The sequence below is a fragment of the Indicator indicator genome, chromosome 39 (genome assembly GCF_027791375.1).
Source record: "Indicator indicator isolate 239-I01 chromosome 39, UM_Iind_1.1, whole genome shotgun sequence".
In the NCBI taxonomy this organism is placed as follows: domain Eukaryota; kingdom Metazoa; phylum Chordata; class Aves; order Piciformes; family Indicatoridae; genus Indicator; species Indicator indicator.
Genome location: NC_072048.1, coordinates 1,187,693 through 1,203,361, shown reverse-complemented (window position 1 = coordinate 1,203,361; position 15,669 = coordinate 1,187,693). Strand labels below are relative to the sequence as shown.

Here is a 15,669-nt window from a genome sequence, read left to right as displayed (position 1 = left end):
TGGTCGCCTTGCCCCATAGGCACAAGACCCTAGGGACACTTGGTGTCCCCCCCCCCCATCATCATCACCCTGTCAGTGCCCTGTCACAGCCACCAGGACAGGGCAGGCATGGGGGTGACCCGAGGCTGCTATGAAGGGCTGGCAGACTGGTGACAAGGCTGTGCCACTGCCCCAGGGCCTTGGGGGGTCCCCATCTGTTACATCCCTGGTCAGCCTCTCTGGTGTCCCCTGGGCTGGCCCTGCAGCAGGTCCCACCATGAGCAGCATCACCTCACATGACCCTTGGTGCCTCCCCAGTGCGCTTGTGTCACCCTAGGGCCTGGCCAGGCAGGGAGACCCCAGCCCAGCCCCTCTGGTGGAGCAGAGGATCTGAACTGGTGGGACAGGGAGGTGGCACAGCCAGGGGTGGGATGGGGATGGTGGTGGCAGTCGCATGATGGCATCAGTCCTGCCTGGCCATGGACTTGGACCCTGAGCTGGCCAGAGGACAGGGCCAGGGCCGGGGCTGGGCAGAGGGTGAATGATTAACCTGGCCCCGTGTGGCACCCCAGGAGCAGTGGGACCCCACGTGGCTGTGCCCATGACCACCAAGTGCCACTGGCACAGCCACGGCCACAGCCCCGCGTGTGTTACGTGTGCCACGTGCCGGGCAGCCCCATGCCAGCCTGGCACTGAAGCTGGCTGTGCCCAACCATGCCGAGCTGTGCCGAGCCACACCAAGCTGTCTCGAGCTGTCCCGAGCTGTCCTGAGCCATGCCAAGCTGTGCCAGGCCGTGCCAGGCTGTGCCATGGCAGGGCTGGCTCATGTTGTGAATCACTTTGGGGCTGACACAGGAGTGCCAGTTGGTGCCCACAGGCTGTCCCCCCAAGCAGGGTGGCACCGTGCGGGTGCTGGCAGCAGCAGCGGGGTGGAGGCGAAGGGTGCAGCGCGGGGGCCTGTGCCCGGTGGGAGGGCTCGGGGCCGTTCCCACGGCGGGCGCGGGCACCGGCTCCCTCGCCCCCGGCCTCCCAGCGCGGCCGCCCCGGTCCGGATGCCAGCGTGGTGAGGTGGAGCTGGGAGCGGCTGCCAGAACTGGTTTGGCCGGACCCGAGGAGGTGTCTGGGCTGGGCCACCACTGTGCTCCGCTTCCTGCTCCCGCTGGCGCCGTGCTTGGCATGGCACGGCTCAGCCTGACGGAGCTCAGCCTGGCACAGCTCAGCCCAGTAAAGTTCAGCCCAGCCCAGCCCAGCTCAGCTCGGCAAAGCTCAGCCCAACATGGCTCAGTCTGGCAAAGATTAACCCAGCAAAGCTCAGCCCAGCACGGCTCAGCCTGGCACAGTTCAGCCCAGAAAAGGTCAGCTCGGCACGGCTCAGCCCAGCAAAGCTCAGCCCGGCAAAGCTCAGCCTGGCAAAGCTCAACCTGGCATGGCTCAGCCCGGCACGGTTCAGCCCGGCAAAGCTCAGCTCAACCCAACTCAGCCCAGCTCAGCCCAGTTCTTTTTGGCCCGTTTTGGCTCAGCCCAACTCACCTTCCCCACACCCAGACTGGCTCAGTTGGTATTTTGGTGGTGCCAGAGGGGCACTGCTGAGGGTGCCACAAAGGACATGGCAGCACCAGGGGCTTCTTGGGTGTCCACTGCTGGCCTCACCCTCATGTCCCCAGCTCCTGTCCCCCAGCTCCTGCACCGGGATGGGGCTGGGGGCGACAGGGACCTCCTGGTGCTTGGCAGTTCGTGGGACCCATCCGGACCCCCGCAGGGTGCAGGGTGCCAGGGGCAGGCGATGCTGAGTCACCTCACCCCGCGCTGACTCACCGCTTGTCTGGGCGCCGGCAAAACACCACCGGGATGGGTGCCAAGGGTGGGCAGCACCTGGCAGCACCCCGGCACTGTCTGTCTGCAGTGTGTGGAGCCGGAGCCGGGCACCATGCCCCGTGGGGGCTGCCCTGCAGATGCAGAGCCTTGTGCCAGGCAGGACCTGCTCTCTTCCCCCCAGATGATGCCATGGACGGGGGGGCTCAGCCAAGCTGCCCCCGGGAGCCCCCCGGGCCGGGCGGTGTGGAGCAGGAGGGGGTCCCCAGCGAGCGGGATGGGGGCGAGGGCCCCCCCGAGGTCAAGCGCTCCCAGCCCCTCTTCATCCACGGCTGCAGGTGGGTGGGGGGGGGGGCGGATGCCAAGGGTCTCTCGTGGAGGTTTGGGGGTGGTCCAGCAGGGTTGGGGGTACAGGAGGTGGTGCTGGGCGGTCTGTGGGTATTCAGCCCCTCTGTGCCCGCAGCCGGCAGCTGACAGAAGAGGAGCCACGAGCCTCGTCGCTGCCCAGCATCCCCAACCCCTTCCCCGAGCTCTGCAGCCCCTCCAACTCGCCCATCCTCAGCAGCCCGGCCCTGGGCCAGGGACCCCCCCGGGAAGGTGTCTCCCACGTGAGTCTGGGGGCAACAGGCTGGAGATGGGGGGGGGGGAGTTTGGCTCCTGGGAGTTCTAGGAACCCTACCCAACAGCTCTGGTGGCCTTGGGACCATGTTCCACAACCCTGGTGACCCTGAGACCCCTTCCCTTAGCCCTGTAGTGGTCATGGTCCCCTTATAGCCCTGGTGGCCCTGGGACTCCATCCCAGAGTCCCAGAATCCCCCCAGCTCCCTGCACCCAGTCCTGCTGGCCCTGGGACCCCATTCCTTAAACTTGGTGGCCCTGGGACCCTCTTTCTTAACGTTGGTGGCCCTAGGACCCCTTGTCCCATAGCCGCAAGACCCCAGCTCCCTTTGTCCCAGACCTCAGAGGTGTCCCCACACCATCATCACCACCCACGGATGGCATCGGGGTGACCTGAGGTCCTAGTGATGGGCTGGCAGGCTGGTGGCAGGGCTGTGCCACTGTCCCAGAGCTCCACCTGTGTCACCCTGGCACACCACCTCTGGCACAACCAGGCTGGGCAATCAGGAATGGAGCCGAGGACTCACAGGGGTGGGACGGTCGGGGCAGGGACAGGGACCAGGACAGGATGGGGACAGCGGTGGCCTCCCTGCTGGCAGGTGGTGAAGGTGTTCGGCGAGGACGGCGCCTGCCGCTCGCTGGAGGTGTCGGCTGGCACCACGGCTCGGCAGCTCTGCGAGACCCTGGTGCGGAGGACGCGGGCGCTGCAGGACCACAGCTGGGCACTGGTGGAGCTGCACCAGCACCTGGCCCTGGGTGAGCTGCTGGCACCGAAGCGGCCCGGCGCGGCGCGGCCCGGCGCGGCACGGCCTGGTGCGGCACCGGGCATCCCCCGGGCGCCCCGCTGAGCCCTGTCCCCGCGCAGAGCGGTGCCTGGAGGACCACGAGTCGGTGGTGGAGGTGCAGAGCTCCTGGCCCCCGGGCGCCGACAGCCGCTTTGTGTTCCGCAAGAACTTCGCCAAGTACGAACTGTTCAAGAGCAGCGCGGTACGAGGCCACCCCGGCGCAGCCCGCGGGCACTCGGCGGGCCCGTGGGCACCCTGAGCACCCCGTGGGTACCCTGAGCACCCCATGGGTCTGCCCTAACACACTCTGTCTTCCCCCCCCCCCCCAGCAGTCCCTCTTCCCTGAGGTGATGGTGTCCAGCTGCCTGGAGGCGAACAAGAGCATGGCACACTCCGAGCTCATCCAGGTATGGGGCCGCCAGATGTGCCACGGGGACCTCAGCGTGCCATGGGGACCCTGCTCTGCCATGTGGACCCCGGGGGGACCCCATCATGCCATGGGCACTTCTCTGCACCATGGGGATCCTGCCATGCCCTGGGTGCCCTGCTGTGCTGTGAAGACCTCACCGTGCCATGGGGACTCTGCTGTGCCACGGGTTCCCCGTGGTGCCATGAGGATCCTGCTATGCCATGGGGACCCTGTGGTGCCATGGTGACCTCACCACAGCACAGGGACCTTGCTATGCCATGGGGATGTCACCATGCCGTGGGGACCTCACCACGGTGTGAGGATCTTGCTGTCCCATGGGGACCCTGCTGTGCCAGGGGGACTCCACTGTGCCCCTCAGCCTTCCTCTCCCCCTCCAGAACTTCCTCAACTCGGGGAGCTGCCCCGAGGTGCAGGGCTTCCTGCAGCTGCGGGAGGCTGGGCGCAAGGTCTGGAAGCGTTTCTACTTCTCCCTGCGCCGCTCGGGGCTCTACTACTCCACCAAAGGCACCTCCAAGGTGAGCTGCAGGTGGGAGCCTGGCTGCAGGTGGGGGCTGCCATGGGGCCAGCTCTGATGTGTGTGTGTCCCCCTCCTCCCCACCTCTCCCCTGCCCCAGGACCCACGGCACCTCCAGTACTTCGCTGACCTCACCGAGTCCAACATCTACTACGTGACGCAGGGCAAGAAGCTCTATGGGACACCCACAGAGTTTGGCTTCTGCATCAAGGTGGGATTCAGGATTCATGAAATGGGTTGGGTGGGAAGGGGCCTTCAAAATCAGCCAGTTCCAACCCCCCTGCCATGGGCAGGGACACCTTCCACCAGCCCAGGTTGCTCTGGGCCTCATCCAGCCTGGCCCTGAACACCTCCAGGGAGAAGGCAGCCACAGCCTCCCTGGACAGCCTGGCTGGGGACTGGGGGTCCTGCTCCTTGCTGAGGGGTCTCTGGCCATCTGGGGCTGCCCCATGATGGCTCCTGCCTGTGCTCCCCACAGCCCTACAAGGTGAGGAGTGGAGTGAAGGGGCTGAAGCTGCTCTGCAGTGAGGATGAGCAGAGCAGGAGCTGCTGGATGGCTGCTTTCCGCCTCTTCAAGGTGAGCCCAGGCTCCATACTAGTGGTACTGGGGGGCATCCTGGAGGAATGCTGGGGGGATGCTGTGGAGATGCTGGAGGGTGCTATGGAGATGGTGGGGGCATACTGGGGGGGATAGTGGAGAGATAATAGGGAAATTCTGGGGGGATGCTGGGAGGATGTCCCCATCCCAGTGCTAGAAGAGATGCAGGATGGTTGTCCCCAGCCCATGTTGGGTTGATGTGGAGGTTCCCATCCCCATACTGGGTGGATGTAGAGGTTCCCACCCCGTGCTGGGTAGATGTGGAGGTCCCCATCTCACACTGGGTGCATGTAGAGGCTTTCATCCCCATACTGGGTGGATGTGGAGGTCCCCATCCCCATGCCAGCTGGGTCCCCCCTTCCCGTGGGACAGAGGCCCCCCCCAGCTCAGCAGGCTGTGTCCCCCCCAGTATGGAATGCAGCTCTATCGCAACTACCAGCAAGCACAGGCACGGCTCAGCCAGCCCCCCTGGATCGGCCCCACACCCCTGGTGAGTGCTGATCCCCCTCCCCAAGCAGCCCCCATCCCATGGGGACCCCCAGGTCACCCCTTGTTCCCCCCCAGCGGAGCGTCTCGGACAACGCGCTGGTGGCCATGGACTTCTCGGGGTGCACAGGCAGGGTGATAGAGAACCCCAACGAGGTGCTGACAGTGGCCTTGGAGGAGGCTCAGGCCTGGAGGGTGAGTTGAGGCTTTTAGGGGAGGGTGCGGAGGGGTGGGCTGCAAGGTGGGGGTCCCCTTGAGCCCACCCTGATGCCTGCTCCTTGCTCTGCACGGCCAGAAGAAGACAACTCACCGCTACAGCCTGCCCGCCGCCTGCCACAGCTCCCCACTCAGCGCCGGTGAGGGGACACTGCCAGCTGGTGCCAAGGACGGGGGAGGGGATCACTGCCCTCGGTGGGGTCCCCCCATCGAGCCTGACACCCCTCTCTCCGCAGCCATCCACCGCACCCAGCCCTGGTTCCATGGCCGCATCTCCCGGGAGGACACCCAGCAGCTCATCGTCCGCCAGGGCCTGGTGGATGGGTAGGGCACCCTGGGGAGAGGGGGCCGTGGGGGTCCCTAGGGATCATGGCGGGGGGGGTTATTGGGGGCCTCTGAGGCTCGTGTGGGGGCATAGAACACGTGAGATTGATATGACCCCAGGGGGTAGAGCACAGCAACTCGTGGGGATCGTGCAGGATGCCTGCAGGGATAAGGGGAGAGTTGGCAGGGCAGGGGGTGGGATTCGCGGCGGGGGGGGTTGGGACATCCCCAGAGTTTGCAGAGGATCTGCAGCCCCCAGGGGGTTGGGATTCAGGCGGTTGAGGTGGAGGGGACAGCCCCTTGTGGGCTCCTGGCGGGTACAGGGCTCCCAGAGGGCTCAGGACCTTAGAGGTTTGGGGGCTGGGAAGGGCTCTTGGGATCCCGGGTTTGGCATGGAGTGGCAAAGGGTGTCCGGGGTTGGCAGGGTCTTCCTGGTGCGAGAGAGCCAGCGGAACCCCAAGGGCTTCGTCCTGTCCCTGTGCCACCTGCAGCGAGTCAAGCACTACCTGATCCTGCCGGTGAGTGCCAGCAGCGGGGGGGCGGAGGGGGGCCGGGCCGTTGGGTGGCAGGGGGTGCCAGGGTGGGGGGTCCTGACCCGTGTGCCCTGGCAGAGCGAGGAGGAGGGGAGGCTTTACTTCACCATGGACGACGGGCAGACGCGCTTCGCCGACCTGATCCAGCTGGTGGAGTTCCACCAGATCAACCGCGGCATCCTGCCCTGCAAGCTGCGCCACTACTGCACCTGCGTGGCCCTCTGAGCCTGGCACCGCCTGGCACCGCCTGGCACCGCCGAGATGGCACAGCCCAGCCCGGCCCGGCCCTGCCCGACACCACTGGCACGGTTTGGGCCAGCCTGGCACAGCACGGCAGGGTTGGGGCCGGCTGGGCGCAGCGCACTCAGGGGCAAGGACAACTCCTCCGCCACTCCCCCTGGGTGCCAGCTCTGCCTGCGGGGTCCTGGGGTGCCAGCGCCACCGGGAACCCTCCTACTCAAGCACTTTCTACCCCCCTTCCTGCAGCACCAGCCCTGAATGTCCCTAAGCGACCCCGTGGGGCCCTGGCACTCCTCGCCCCCAGGCCAGGAGGGTTTGGGCGTCCCCCAGCCCCTGGAGCGGGGTGGTGGGAGGGAGTGAGGGGGGCACCCACCAGCACTGTGCCCCCACGTCCCCCCCAGGCCAGTTGAACTGTGACTTGTTTTGTACCAGTGACAATAAAAGTTATTTTTTCAGAGCCCATGCCTTGCCCCCTCGAAGGGAAAACTCGGGGTGCTGGGGGGAGGGGGCGTCCATCCTCACAGCCCCCTGCTGCCAGTGGGCACGCAGCTGGCAGCCTCCCCACGTCCTGCCGTGTCCCCACGGTGCCTCAGGTCTGGCACAAAGAGCCCTCTGTGTGCCCTGGGCACCACGTGTGGCTCTGCCACGGGGCTGCCAGCAAATCCCCAGGAGGGGATTAATTAGGGGCGGGGGGGGGATTAAGGGCTGAGATTTGGGGGGGGGGGCAGCTGCTATTAAAGGCGGGGGGCAGGGGAGCGGGGACCTGGCTGTGCCATGGCGCCCAAGACAGTGCTGATCACCGGCTGCTCCTCTGGCATCGGGCTGGCACTGGCCGTGCGGCTGGCACGAGACAAGCAGCAGCGCTTTCGAGGTGAGCAGGGGGCGCAGAGACACCCCACCCCCCCCAGGGGTTCCTAGGGGATACCCCGGGCTGAGGCTGAGCTGGCTCTGTGCCCCCTCCTCCGCCCCCGCCCTCAGTCATTGCCACCATGAGGAACGTGGGCAGGAGCGGGGCCCTGGCGGCCGCGGCGGGGCCGGCGCTGGGCAGGACGCTGGAGATCAAGCAGCTGGATGTGTGTGACGAGAGCTCCATCCGCGCCTGCCTCGACAGCATTCCCGGGCGCCACGTCGACGTCCTGGGTGAGCCCTGGCACCCCCCTCTCCCACCACGTCCCCGTGGTGCTCCCTGCTGAGCACCCTCCGTGCTGGGCACACCCTGTACTAGCACCAACCTGTGTGCTGGCGACCACCTGTGCCGAGCCTGTCCCATCCTGGGAACCTCCATGCCAGGGAACCTCCATGCTGAGGGCACCCTGAGTGGACGTGGGGATGGTCCACATGCCAGGGACCCTTTGTGTACCCAGTGCTGATGCCTCCATGACGCGCTGGGCACCAGGGCCCCTCCATGCCAAGGACACCCTGTGCTAGGGTGCACCTTCTGTGCACTGGGGACCTTCTGTGCTGGGGACACCATGTACCAGGGACCCTCCACATTGAGGGCATACCATGCTGGGCACCCTCAGAGCACCCTCCTCTGTGCCAGGGGCCCCCTGCACTAGGGATGCTCTGGACACCAGGGACCTTCTGTGCACTGGGTATGAGGAGATCTCGGAGGAGGGATGCCCCACTGATGCCCAGTGCCCCTAGTCAGCAACGCTGGGGTGGGCATGGCTGGCCCCCTGGAGTGCCAGAGCCTGGCAGCCATGCAGAGCCTGATGGACACCAACTTCTTCGGCCTGGTCCGGCTGGTCAAGGAGGTGCTGCCCGACATGAAGCGGCGCCGTGGGGGCCACATCGTGGTCATCAGCAGCATCATGGGCCTGCAGGGTAAGGGCTTGGGGGCACAGGGTGGCCTGGTGGGACCAACCTTGGCACCATACCTTGAACAGGACCCCCCCCCCCCAACCCAGGCATCGTCTTCAATGACATCTACGCAGCCTCCAAGTTCGCGGTGGAAGGATTCTGCGAGAGCCTGGTGGTGCAGGCGCTGCGCTTCAATGTGGCGTGAGTGCCAGGGGCTGGGGGCCGGCTTGGCACCACCACCCCACCCCCCCACAAGGGGTGGAGGAGTTCGGGGGGGTGCTGGGGTCCCCAGCGCCCCGTCCCCGGGCAGGATCAGCCTGGTGGAGCCGGGGCCAGTGACGACGGAGTTCGAGGCCAAGCTGTACGAGGAGGCTGAGCGTGCAGACTACTCACGGACAGACCCTGAGACTGCTGACATCTTCACCAACGTCTACCTCAGGAACTCCAAGGATGTCTTTGCCAGCCTGGGACAGACCCCCGAGGACATCGCTGAGGTGACAGGCAGGGGGGGGCCCTGCCAGCCCGGGGGCAGCCCTCTTCCCCTTTCCCCCCTGGCTGGGCTGGGCTGGGAGGGTCTAGAAAAGCTTCAGTTAGCCCCCAGGGAGGAGCAGGGAGCCCAGCGGCAGGGCAGGGATCCTGTCCTGGCAAATCTTTCCCTCTGAGGTCCATCCTGGTGGGGCTGAGCCTGACTGGAAACAGGGATGGGATGGGGATATGGTGGATGGGATGGAGATAGGGATGGGATGTGAAGGGGTTGGGGATGGGGATAGGGTGGGAATAGGGCTGGGGATGGGTTGCAGGTAGGATGGAAGGGGGATGGGGATGGGAGTAGAGTGGAAATGGGGATGGGCACAGAGATGGAATGGGAAGGAGACGGGATAAGAATGGGATGGAAATGAGGATGAAGATGGGAATGGGAAGGGGATGGGGATGGAGATAGAACGGGAATGGGAAGGAGACAGGATGGGAATGGGGCTCAGGATGGAAAGGGGATGGGAGAAGGCTGAGAATGGGATGGAAACGAGGATGAGGATAGGATGGGAACAAGAAGGAGATGGGATTGGAATAGGAATATGAGTGGGGATAGAATGGAGTGGGAAGGAGATGGGAACAGGAAGGAGATGGGAATGTGGACAGGATGAGATGCGATGGAAAGGAGAGAGGGGACAGAGACGAGGACAGAGCAGGGATGGGTTGTGATGGAATTGGAGCTGGGATGGGGACGGGGAGCAGGAGCTGGTGACAGGAATGGGCCAGGAAGGGGACAAGAAGGGGACCGTGTGTGTGTGTCCCGGAGCAGCACACGCTGCGGGTGATCGAGGCGGCCAGGCCACCCTTCCGGCACCAGACCAACGCAGCCTACACGCCGCTGGCTGCCCTGAAGCAGGCAGACCCCAGCGGGGCCCTGCTGACCGCAGCCTTCTCCAAGCTGGTGTTCAAGTACGGCGCAGTGCTGCGCCTCGGGCTGCGCGCCCTGCGCCTGCTGCGCTGGAAGGCTCAGAAGGTGAAGGAGGGAGTTCGCCTGCTGGGCTTCAAATAGCCTCCCCCCGCCCCCCGCCCCCACCATGGCCCCCCCGGCAGCCTGGGGGGTGAGCAGGGCTGGGACCCAGCTGGGGTTTCGCTTCCTGCTCCCCACCCCACCCAAATAGCCTCCCCCCGACCCCGGCGCCACCGCCGCATTAAAGTGGGCAGAGGTATTTTTAACCCCGCAGAGAGGCTTCCTCCGAGAGTGCAGTGGCTGTGACAGGGCTGGCAGTTGACCCCCCCGCCTGCCTCCTGCTCTCTGGGGGCATCCAGTGCCACCCCCCTCACCCCCCCAGCTCCTTGCACCCAAGGGTGCTCTCCCGGCCACCTGCCAGCAGTGGCTGTGTTGGTGATGTCCCCTGCGGTGGGGGGGCTCAGCAGGGTGGATTCTGTCACCCCAGCTCTGGCACTGAACCCCTCTAAGGGCAGAGAGGGCAGGAAGTGGTGGAAGGCACAGAATGACTAAGATTGGGATAGGTCTCCAAGGTCATGAAGTCCAGCCTACAACCAACACCACTGTGCCCACCTAACCATGTCCTGACATGCCACAATCCGTCCCCTCCCCTGCCAGGGATGCTGCTGGCAGGGGGCAAAGAGTGTGGGGTGTGTTTAGGGGGTGCCAAGGGGCTGCAGGGGTGGGTGTGGGTGGCATGGTGAAGGCTGGTTGCTGGGTGGGTGCAGAGCAGGCACCAGGAGCAGAGGTGTCAGCAGCAGGGACTCCAGCACCTTGTGATGCTCCAGGGGCTCCCTCCCAGCCTGGGGAGTGCTGGGGGGCTGGGTGCAGGGTGCTGGTGTGTGGGTGCCTGGTGTGACTGCAGCTGGGGGGAAACCACAGGGAGGCCCAGGATGATTCAACCTCATGGGGCTGTTTCTCAGAAACCTTCCCATGGAGCTTCCCGGTGAGCCCAGGAGGCCCTGCTGAAGGGTTGGAAGGAACCTTCAAGATCATCCAGTTCCAACCCCCCTGCCATGGGCAGGGACACCTCGCACCAGCCCAGGGTGCTCAAGGCCTCATCATGCCAGGCAGGGGGCATCCACAGCCTCCCTGGGCAACCTGTTCCATCCTCACTGTCAAGAATTTCTTTGCAGTCTCCTCTCTTCCAGCTTCAATCCATTGCTCCTCCTTCTATCCCTACAAACCTTTGTCAAAATTTCCTCCCATGGCCCCCCCAGAGCCTGGGATGGAGGGGGAAGGGATGCACCTGGGGCAGGCATGCAGAACCCTCACTGTAATCCCCCCCCCCCAAAATCCCTGCCAGGACCCCCCCAGCCCCAGGTGTGGCTGCAGCACCATGCCCCAGCCTGTGCCATGCGTGGCAGCTCCTCAGCCTGGCTGGCTCCAGGCACCTTGGGGACAGGATGGGGTTAGTGGTGGGGAGGGAAGGAGGGTGCGGAGGAGGAAAGGAAGTATTTTTACATTGTCCCTCCCCCTCCCTGTGCCGCACGAGTGCAGGGCACGGCGGCGCTGGGGCCGGTGGCAGCAGGGCTGTGGCAACGGCGCAGCACCTGCGGGCCCTGCAGGGTGACATCAAAGGGACACAGCCTCCCCCCATTGCGGTTTCTGCAGCCTTGACTAACTTTCTCCACTCCGGGGGGCAGAGACAAGGTGGAGGGGGGGTGTTGCACCCAGCTCCGGCGAGGGGGGGCCCTGGCTGCAGTTCAGCTCCCCCAGCACAGAGCCACAGCCGTGGGAAATGAGGCTGAGGGAGGACAAGACCCTCACAGGCACCCCCAGTCCCATGGTGTCCCCAAGTCTGCAGAGGAGCAGCAGTGGGGCTGCTGCTGGGGGAAAGCAGGACGGGGGGAGGACAGGATTGTCCCCGGGGTGGGCTGGGGACAGCAGTGCTGCGATGGCCTCAGCCCTGCTCACCAGAGCCTGCGGTGGGAATGGGGGGTTCCGCATAAAAGGAGGGGGGACCCAGGGAGCTGCAGTAGCCTGGGGTGAGTGTGTGGGGGAGTTCCTCCATCAGTGGGAGGCAGCTGGGCTGTGTCTGTAGCTGGGGAGCATCACCCCCAGCCTGGGAACCTCTCCCTGCTCCTGGAGCTCCAAGGCAAAGCAGCAGCCTCAAGCACAGCCCTCGCTGGAGGGGGCTCTGCCGGGAGCGGGTCGGGGGACGACAAGGGGGGGGTCAGAAGCAGCTTTTTCTGCAAACAAATATCTGAGGGGACTTTGGGACTTTCCCTTCCCCGGGGACACCACGAGGCACAGTTTCTGTCCTCTCCTCGCTCGTTTACTCTCGGCTGGCAGCCCAGGTGTCCCGGCTGGGTGCCATGCAAATGTGGGGCCAGAAATAGCTCCTCCGGAGGGAAAGGCTAGGAGTGAGCAGCTCCCCGGAGGCTTCACTTCCCTCCTGGCACAGCGAGGAGGGCACCAGGCGTGACCTGAACCCGCTGCCCCCTGTCGTGGTGCCCTGGTGACAGCCGAGGCTTCGTCCCTGCTTTGCCACCTGCATCCCGGGGCTATGGTGCCAGCCTTGGGCATGCTTGAGGTGGCCTCATGAGGACTCAGGCTTTGCCCCCTGCTTTTTGGGGGCAGTGGGAACCTCACACTTTCCTTGGGGGGGCACTGGGAGCCCAGCAGAGCCACCCAGCCCACGCTGAGGGCTGTGAGACACCAGTGGGTCCTTGCTGGGATGGTGCAGAGGAGGTGACTCAGTCAAGGGCTGGAGAACTGGGACAAGGAGGAGGTGGCAGCAGTGACTCAAGTCCTCCCTCACCTACTCTGCCCTTCCAGCACTGCTGGATTTGGGGTGCTGGACCAAGCAGGAGCTGGTGGAGATGTAGCCCAGCTCCTGGCAGAGGTCTGTAGGGTTTTTGTTCCTGTCTGGACACGTGGGGGGCAAACAAATCCCACCCTGCCCCATCCCAGTCCCAGCCAGACTCTGGTCAGTGGTGCCCAGGGACAGCACAAGGGGCAATGGACACAAAGTGGAGCCCAGGAGGTTCCATCTGAGCAGGAGGAGAAAGTTGCTTGGTGTGAGGGTGCTGGAGGCCTGGAGCAGGCTGCCCAGAGAGGTTGTGGAGTCTCCTGTGTGGAGAGCTTCCAAATCCCCCCTGGGCACTGTGCTGCTGGGCAAGCTGCTGTGGGTGCCCTGCTGGAGCAGGGGGAGTTGGACTGGCTGAGCTCCAGAGGTCCCTTCCAACCTCACCACTCTGCTTCTCCCTGCTTACATCTGCCCAAGCAGGGCCACAAACCTCCCCTTTGGAAGCAAAGACAACAGAAACAAAGGCAGCCTCAAGAATATAAAAACATCTTCAATGGCTCTGAATTTTCACTCCCCAAAATAAAATAAAACTAAAAAAAAAAAAAAAAAAATCAGAGTTCACATCAAAACTGCTCTCTGCTTGTGGCCACTTCCCACAGTGCCACTGTCCCCCAGCAGCCAGGCACAGATGCTACAAAAAAAAAAAAAAAACCAAACCCCAAACACCCAAGGGGTACCAAAGTGTCACCTCCAAGTGCCCCTCCTCTAGAAGTGGTGTAGAGAAACCACTCCTCACATTTCATTATCCTAATCAAACCTCCCCCCCACCAAAACCCTCAACCATAACAACCTGACACCCCCACTCACACCTTGGTTTTTTTGTTTTTGTTTTTTTTTTGGACCTAAACCAAAGCTTTTGCCCTCAAAAGGGAAAAACAAAAGAAAACCAAACAAAAAAAAAGAAGGATGTGGTCCTTAAATTCCCTTAAAGATGACCCTGTGGTCCTTAAATTCACTTGAGGATGACCTTGTAGGTCCTTAAATTGACTTGAAGGTGACCCTCTAGGTCCTTAAATTCAATTTAAGATGGCCCTGTGGTGCTTAAATTCCCTTGAAGATGACTCTGTGGTCTTTAAACTCCCTTGAAGATGACTCTGTGGTGCTTAAATCCCCTTGAAGGTGACCCTGTAGGTCCTTGGTCCTTAAATTCAGTTTAAGATGGCCCTGTAGGTCCTTAAATTCTCTTGAAGATGACCCTGTGCTCCTTAAATTCCCTTGAAGATGACTCTGTGGTCCTTAAATTTGCTTGAAAATGACTCTGTGGTCCCTAGATTTGATGTAAGATGACCCTGTGGGTCCTTAAATTGACTTGAAGATAACCTTGTAGATCCTTAAATTCAATTTAAGATGGCCCTGTGGTGCTTAAATTCACTTGAAGGTGACCCTGTAGGTCCTTAAATCCAATTTAAGATGACTCTATGATCCTTAAATTTGCTTGAAAATGACCCTATGGTCCCTAAATTCAATTTAAGATGTCTCTATGGCCCTTAAATTCCCTTGAAGGTGACCCTGTAGGTCTTAAATTCAATTTAAGATGACTTTGTGGTCCCTAAATTCCCTTGAAGGTGATGCTGTAGGTCCTTAAATCCAATTTAAGATGACTCTGTGGTCCCTAAATTCCCTTGAAGGTGACCTTGTAGGTCCTCAAATTCAGTCTAAGATGGTCCTGTGGTGTTTAAATTCCCTTGAGGGTGACCCTGTAGGCGCTGAGCTTCACTTGAGGACGAGGCTGTGCTCGCCGCGGGCGATGTGTGAGGAGAAGTCGTAGCGGTCGTGGCCGCGGTAGCCGCAGACGTTGCACTGGAAGGGGTGGTGGAAGCCGTGGCAGCCCATGTGGATGGTGAACATCACGTAGTCCAGGAAGAGGACGCGGCAGTGGTCGCACCTGTAGACCCCCAGCGCCTCCCCTTCCTCGTTCACCACCCTCAGGGCGTCGCGGGGGCAGAGGGCGGAGGGTCTGAGGAGGTCGTGAGGGGGCCTGGGGAAATCCCCCAGGGCTTGGAGGCCGTTGCGGGGCTGGCCGGGGGCCGCCTGGCTCTGGGGGCAGGGGAGGCTCTGCCTCTCCTCGTGGTTGCTGTCCGTGTCCGTGGAGTCCTGGCCGCTGTGGCTGGGGGAGAGACCTCTGTCCGAGGCCAGGCTCCTGTCCCCGGGGTGCGAGCCGCCGTTGGGCACCTGGGCGCGGGCGAGCGCCAGGGGGTAGAGGCTGCTGATGACTGGCACCGCCTCGGCGCTGGGGGCCGGGGGGGTCCGCAGCAGGGGGCGCAGGGCTTCGGCCCCCAGGTAGGTGATGGCGTTAGTGATGACCTGGTCCATGGCACCGCCCCGCGCGGCTGTGCCCTCCCTCTCGTACGGCGCGGGGCAGCCGTAGCCAGGGTCCAAGCCCTGCTGCTTCTCGCCTGCAAGGGAGGAAGAGGAGAGGCACTTGGGTGGTGGGGGGTGGCTCCAAGCTCCGCAGAGGCTTTTCCATGCATCAGAAAGGAGAGAGGGAGGAGAAAGGTCCTCTGCAGGACGGGGCTGGGATGCTGCAGCAGGTTGCCTGGGGGGGGGTTGAGGTCTTACCCCTGGAGGTACTCGAGGTGAGGCTCAACAGGGCTCTGGGCGACCTGATCTGGTTGGGAATGTCCCTGCTGACTGCAGGGAGGGTTGGACTGGATGAGCTTTGGAGGTCCCTTCCAACCCAGACCATTCTATGACATCCACAAGTAGCTTTAGGGGGGTTAGGGGTGGCCTTCTCTTTGACTTGAGACCTTAGAGCAGCCTTCTAGGATCACCAGGAGAGCTGGAGAGGGACTTGTGACAAAGGCATGGAGTGGTCATTGGAAGGAGACTTGGGGTTGTCGTGGGGCCTTTGAAAAGTCACCAGGATAGAATCCCAGTGGAAGGACAGACAACTGTGAGAGCCTCAGTGACCACACTTTTGTGTCTTGCCTTCTGACAGTGACTCCTGACCAGGAACCAGGAAGGCTGCTCTGAGGTCTCCCCAGAGCCTTCTCTTCTCCAGGCTCAACAACCCCAACTCCCTCAGCCTGTCCCCACAGGGGA

The 15,669-nt window shown here is 63.2% G+C and overlaps 3 protein-coding genes across 3 annotated transcripts in view; 2 read left to right on the top strand and 1 right to left on the bottom strand.

Annotated features, from left to right (window-relative positions):
- The first annotated feature begins 1,980 nt into the window (after nucleotides 1-1,980).
- Nucleotides 1,981-6,520, top strand: GRB7 (growth factor receptor bound protein 7). The gene is made up of 14 exons (XM_054396807.1): nucleotides 1,981-2,129; nucleotides 2,255-2,399; nucleotides 3,009-3,165; nucleotides 3,275-3,396; nucleotides 3,524-3,601; nucleotides 4,002-4,139; nucleotides 4,239-4,349; nucleotides 4,617-4,715; nucleotides 5,146-5,226; nucleotides 5,301-5,417; nucleotides 5,518-5,578; nucleotides 5,675-5,762; nucleotides 6,187-6,280; nucleotides 6,374-6,520. The coding sequence occupies exons 1-14, from the start codon at nucleotides 1,984-1,986 to the stop codon at nucleotides 6,518-6,520; spliced, it is 1,584 nt and encodes a 527-aa protein (XP_054252782.1). The 5' UTR covers nucleotides 1,981-1,983.
- A 789-nt stretch (nucleotides 6,521-7,309) lies between these two features.
- On the top strand, nucleotides 7,310-9,878 carry RDH8 (retinol dehydrogenase 8). Its single transcript, XM_054396879.1, has 6 exons — nucleotides 7,310-7,406; nucleotides 7,514-7,675; nucleotides 8,183-8,362; nucleotides 8,446-8,539; nucleotides 8,649-8,832; nucleotides 9,639-9,878. The coding sequence occupies exons 1-6, from the start codon at nucleotides 7,310-7,312 to the stop codon at nucleotides 9,876-9,878; spliced, it is 957 nt and encodes a 318-aa protein (XP_054252854.1).
- Nucleotides 9,879-14,340: 4,462 nt separating this feature from the next.
- Nucleotides 14,341-15,669, bottom strand: part of IKZF3 (IKAROS family zinc finger 3) — a 28,901-nt gene continuing 27,572 nt past the window's right edge. The window contains exon 8 of the mRNA XM_054396801.1: nucleotides 14,341-15,023. Coding sequence (XP_054252776.1) covers nucleotides 14,341-15,023 — 683 coding nt within the window. The remainder of the gene's footprint in view (nucleotides 15,024-15,669) is intronic.

Coding starts and splice junctions, on each gene's coding strand:
- GRB7 (XM_054396807.1), top strand. CDS start 1,984: ATGGACGGGGGGGCTCAGCCAAGCTGCCCCCGGGAGCCCCCCGGGCCG. Junction 4,716..5,145: donor CTGCTTTCCGCCTCTTCAAG/GTGAGCCCAGGC, acceptor TGTCCCCCCCAG/TATGGAATGCAGCTCTATCG. Junction 5,763..6,186: donor CGCCAGGGCCTGGTGGATGG/GTAGGGCACCCT, acceptor CGGGGTTGGCAG/GGTCTTCCTGGTGCGAGAGA.
- RDH8 (XM_054396879.1), top strand. CDS start 7,310: ATGGCGCCCAAGACAGTGCTGATCACCGGCTGCTCCTCTGGCATCGGG. Junction 7,407..7,513: donor CAAGCAGCAGCGCTTTCGAG/GTGAGCAGGGGG, acceptor CCCCGCCCTCAG/TCATTGCCACCATGAGGAAC. Junction 8,363..8,445: donor CAGCATCATGGGCCTGCAGG/GTAAGGGCTTGG, acceptor CCCCCAACCCAG/GCATCGTCTTCAATGACATC.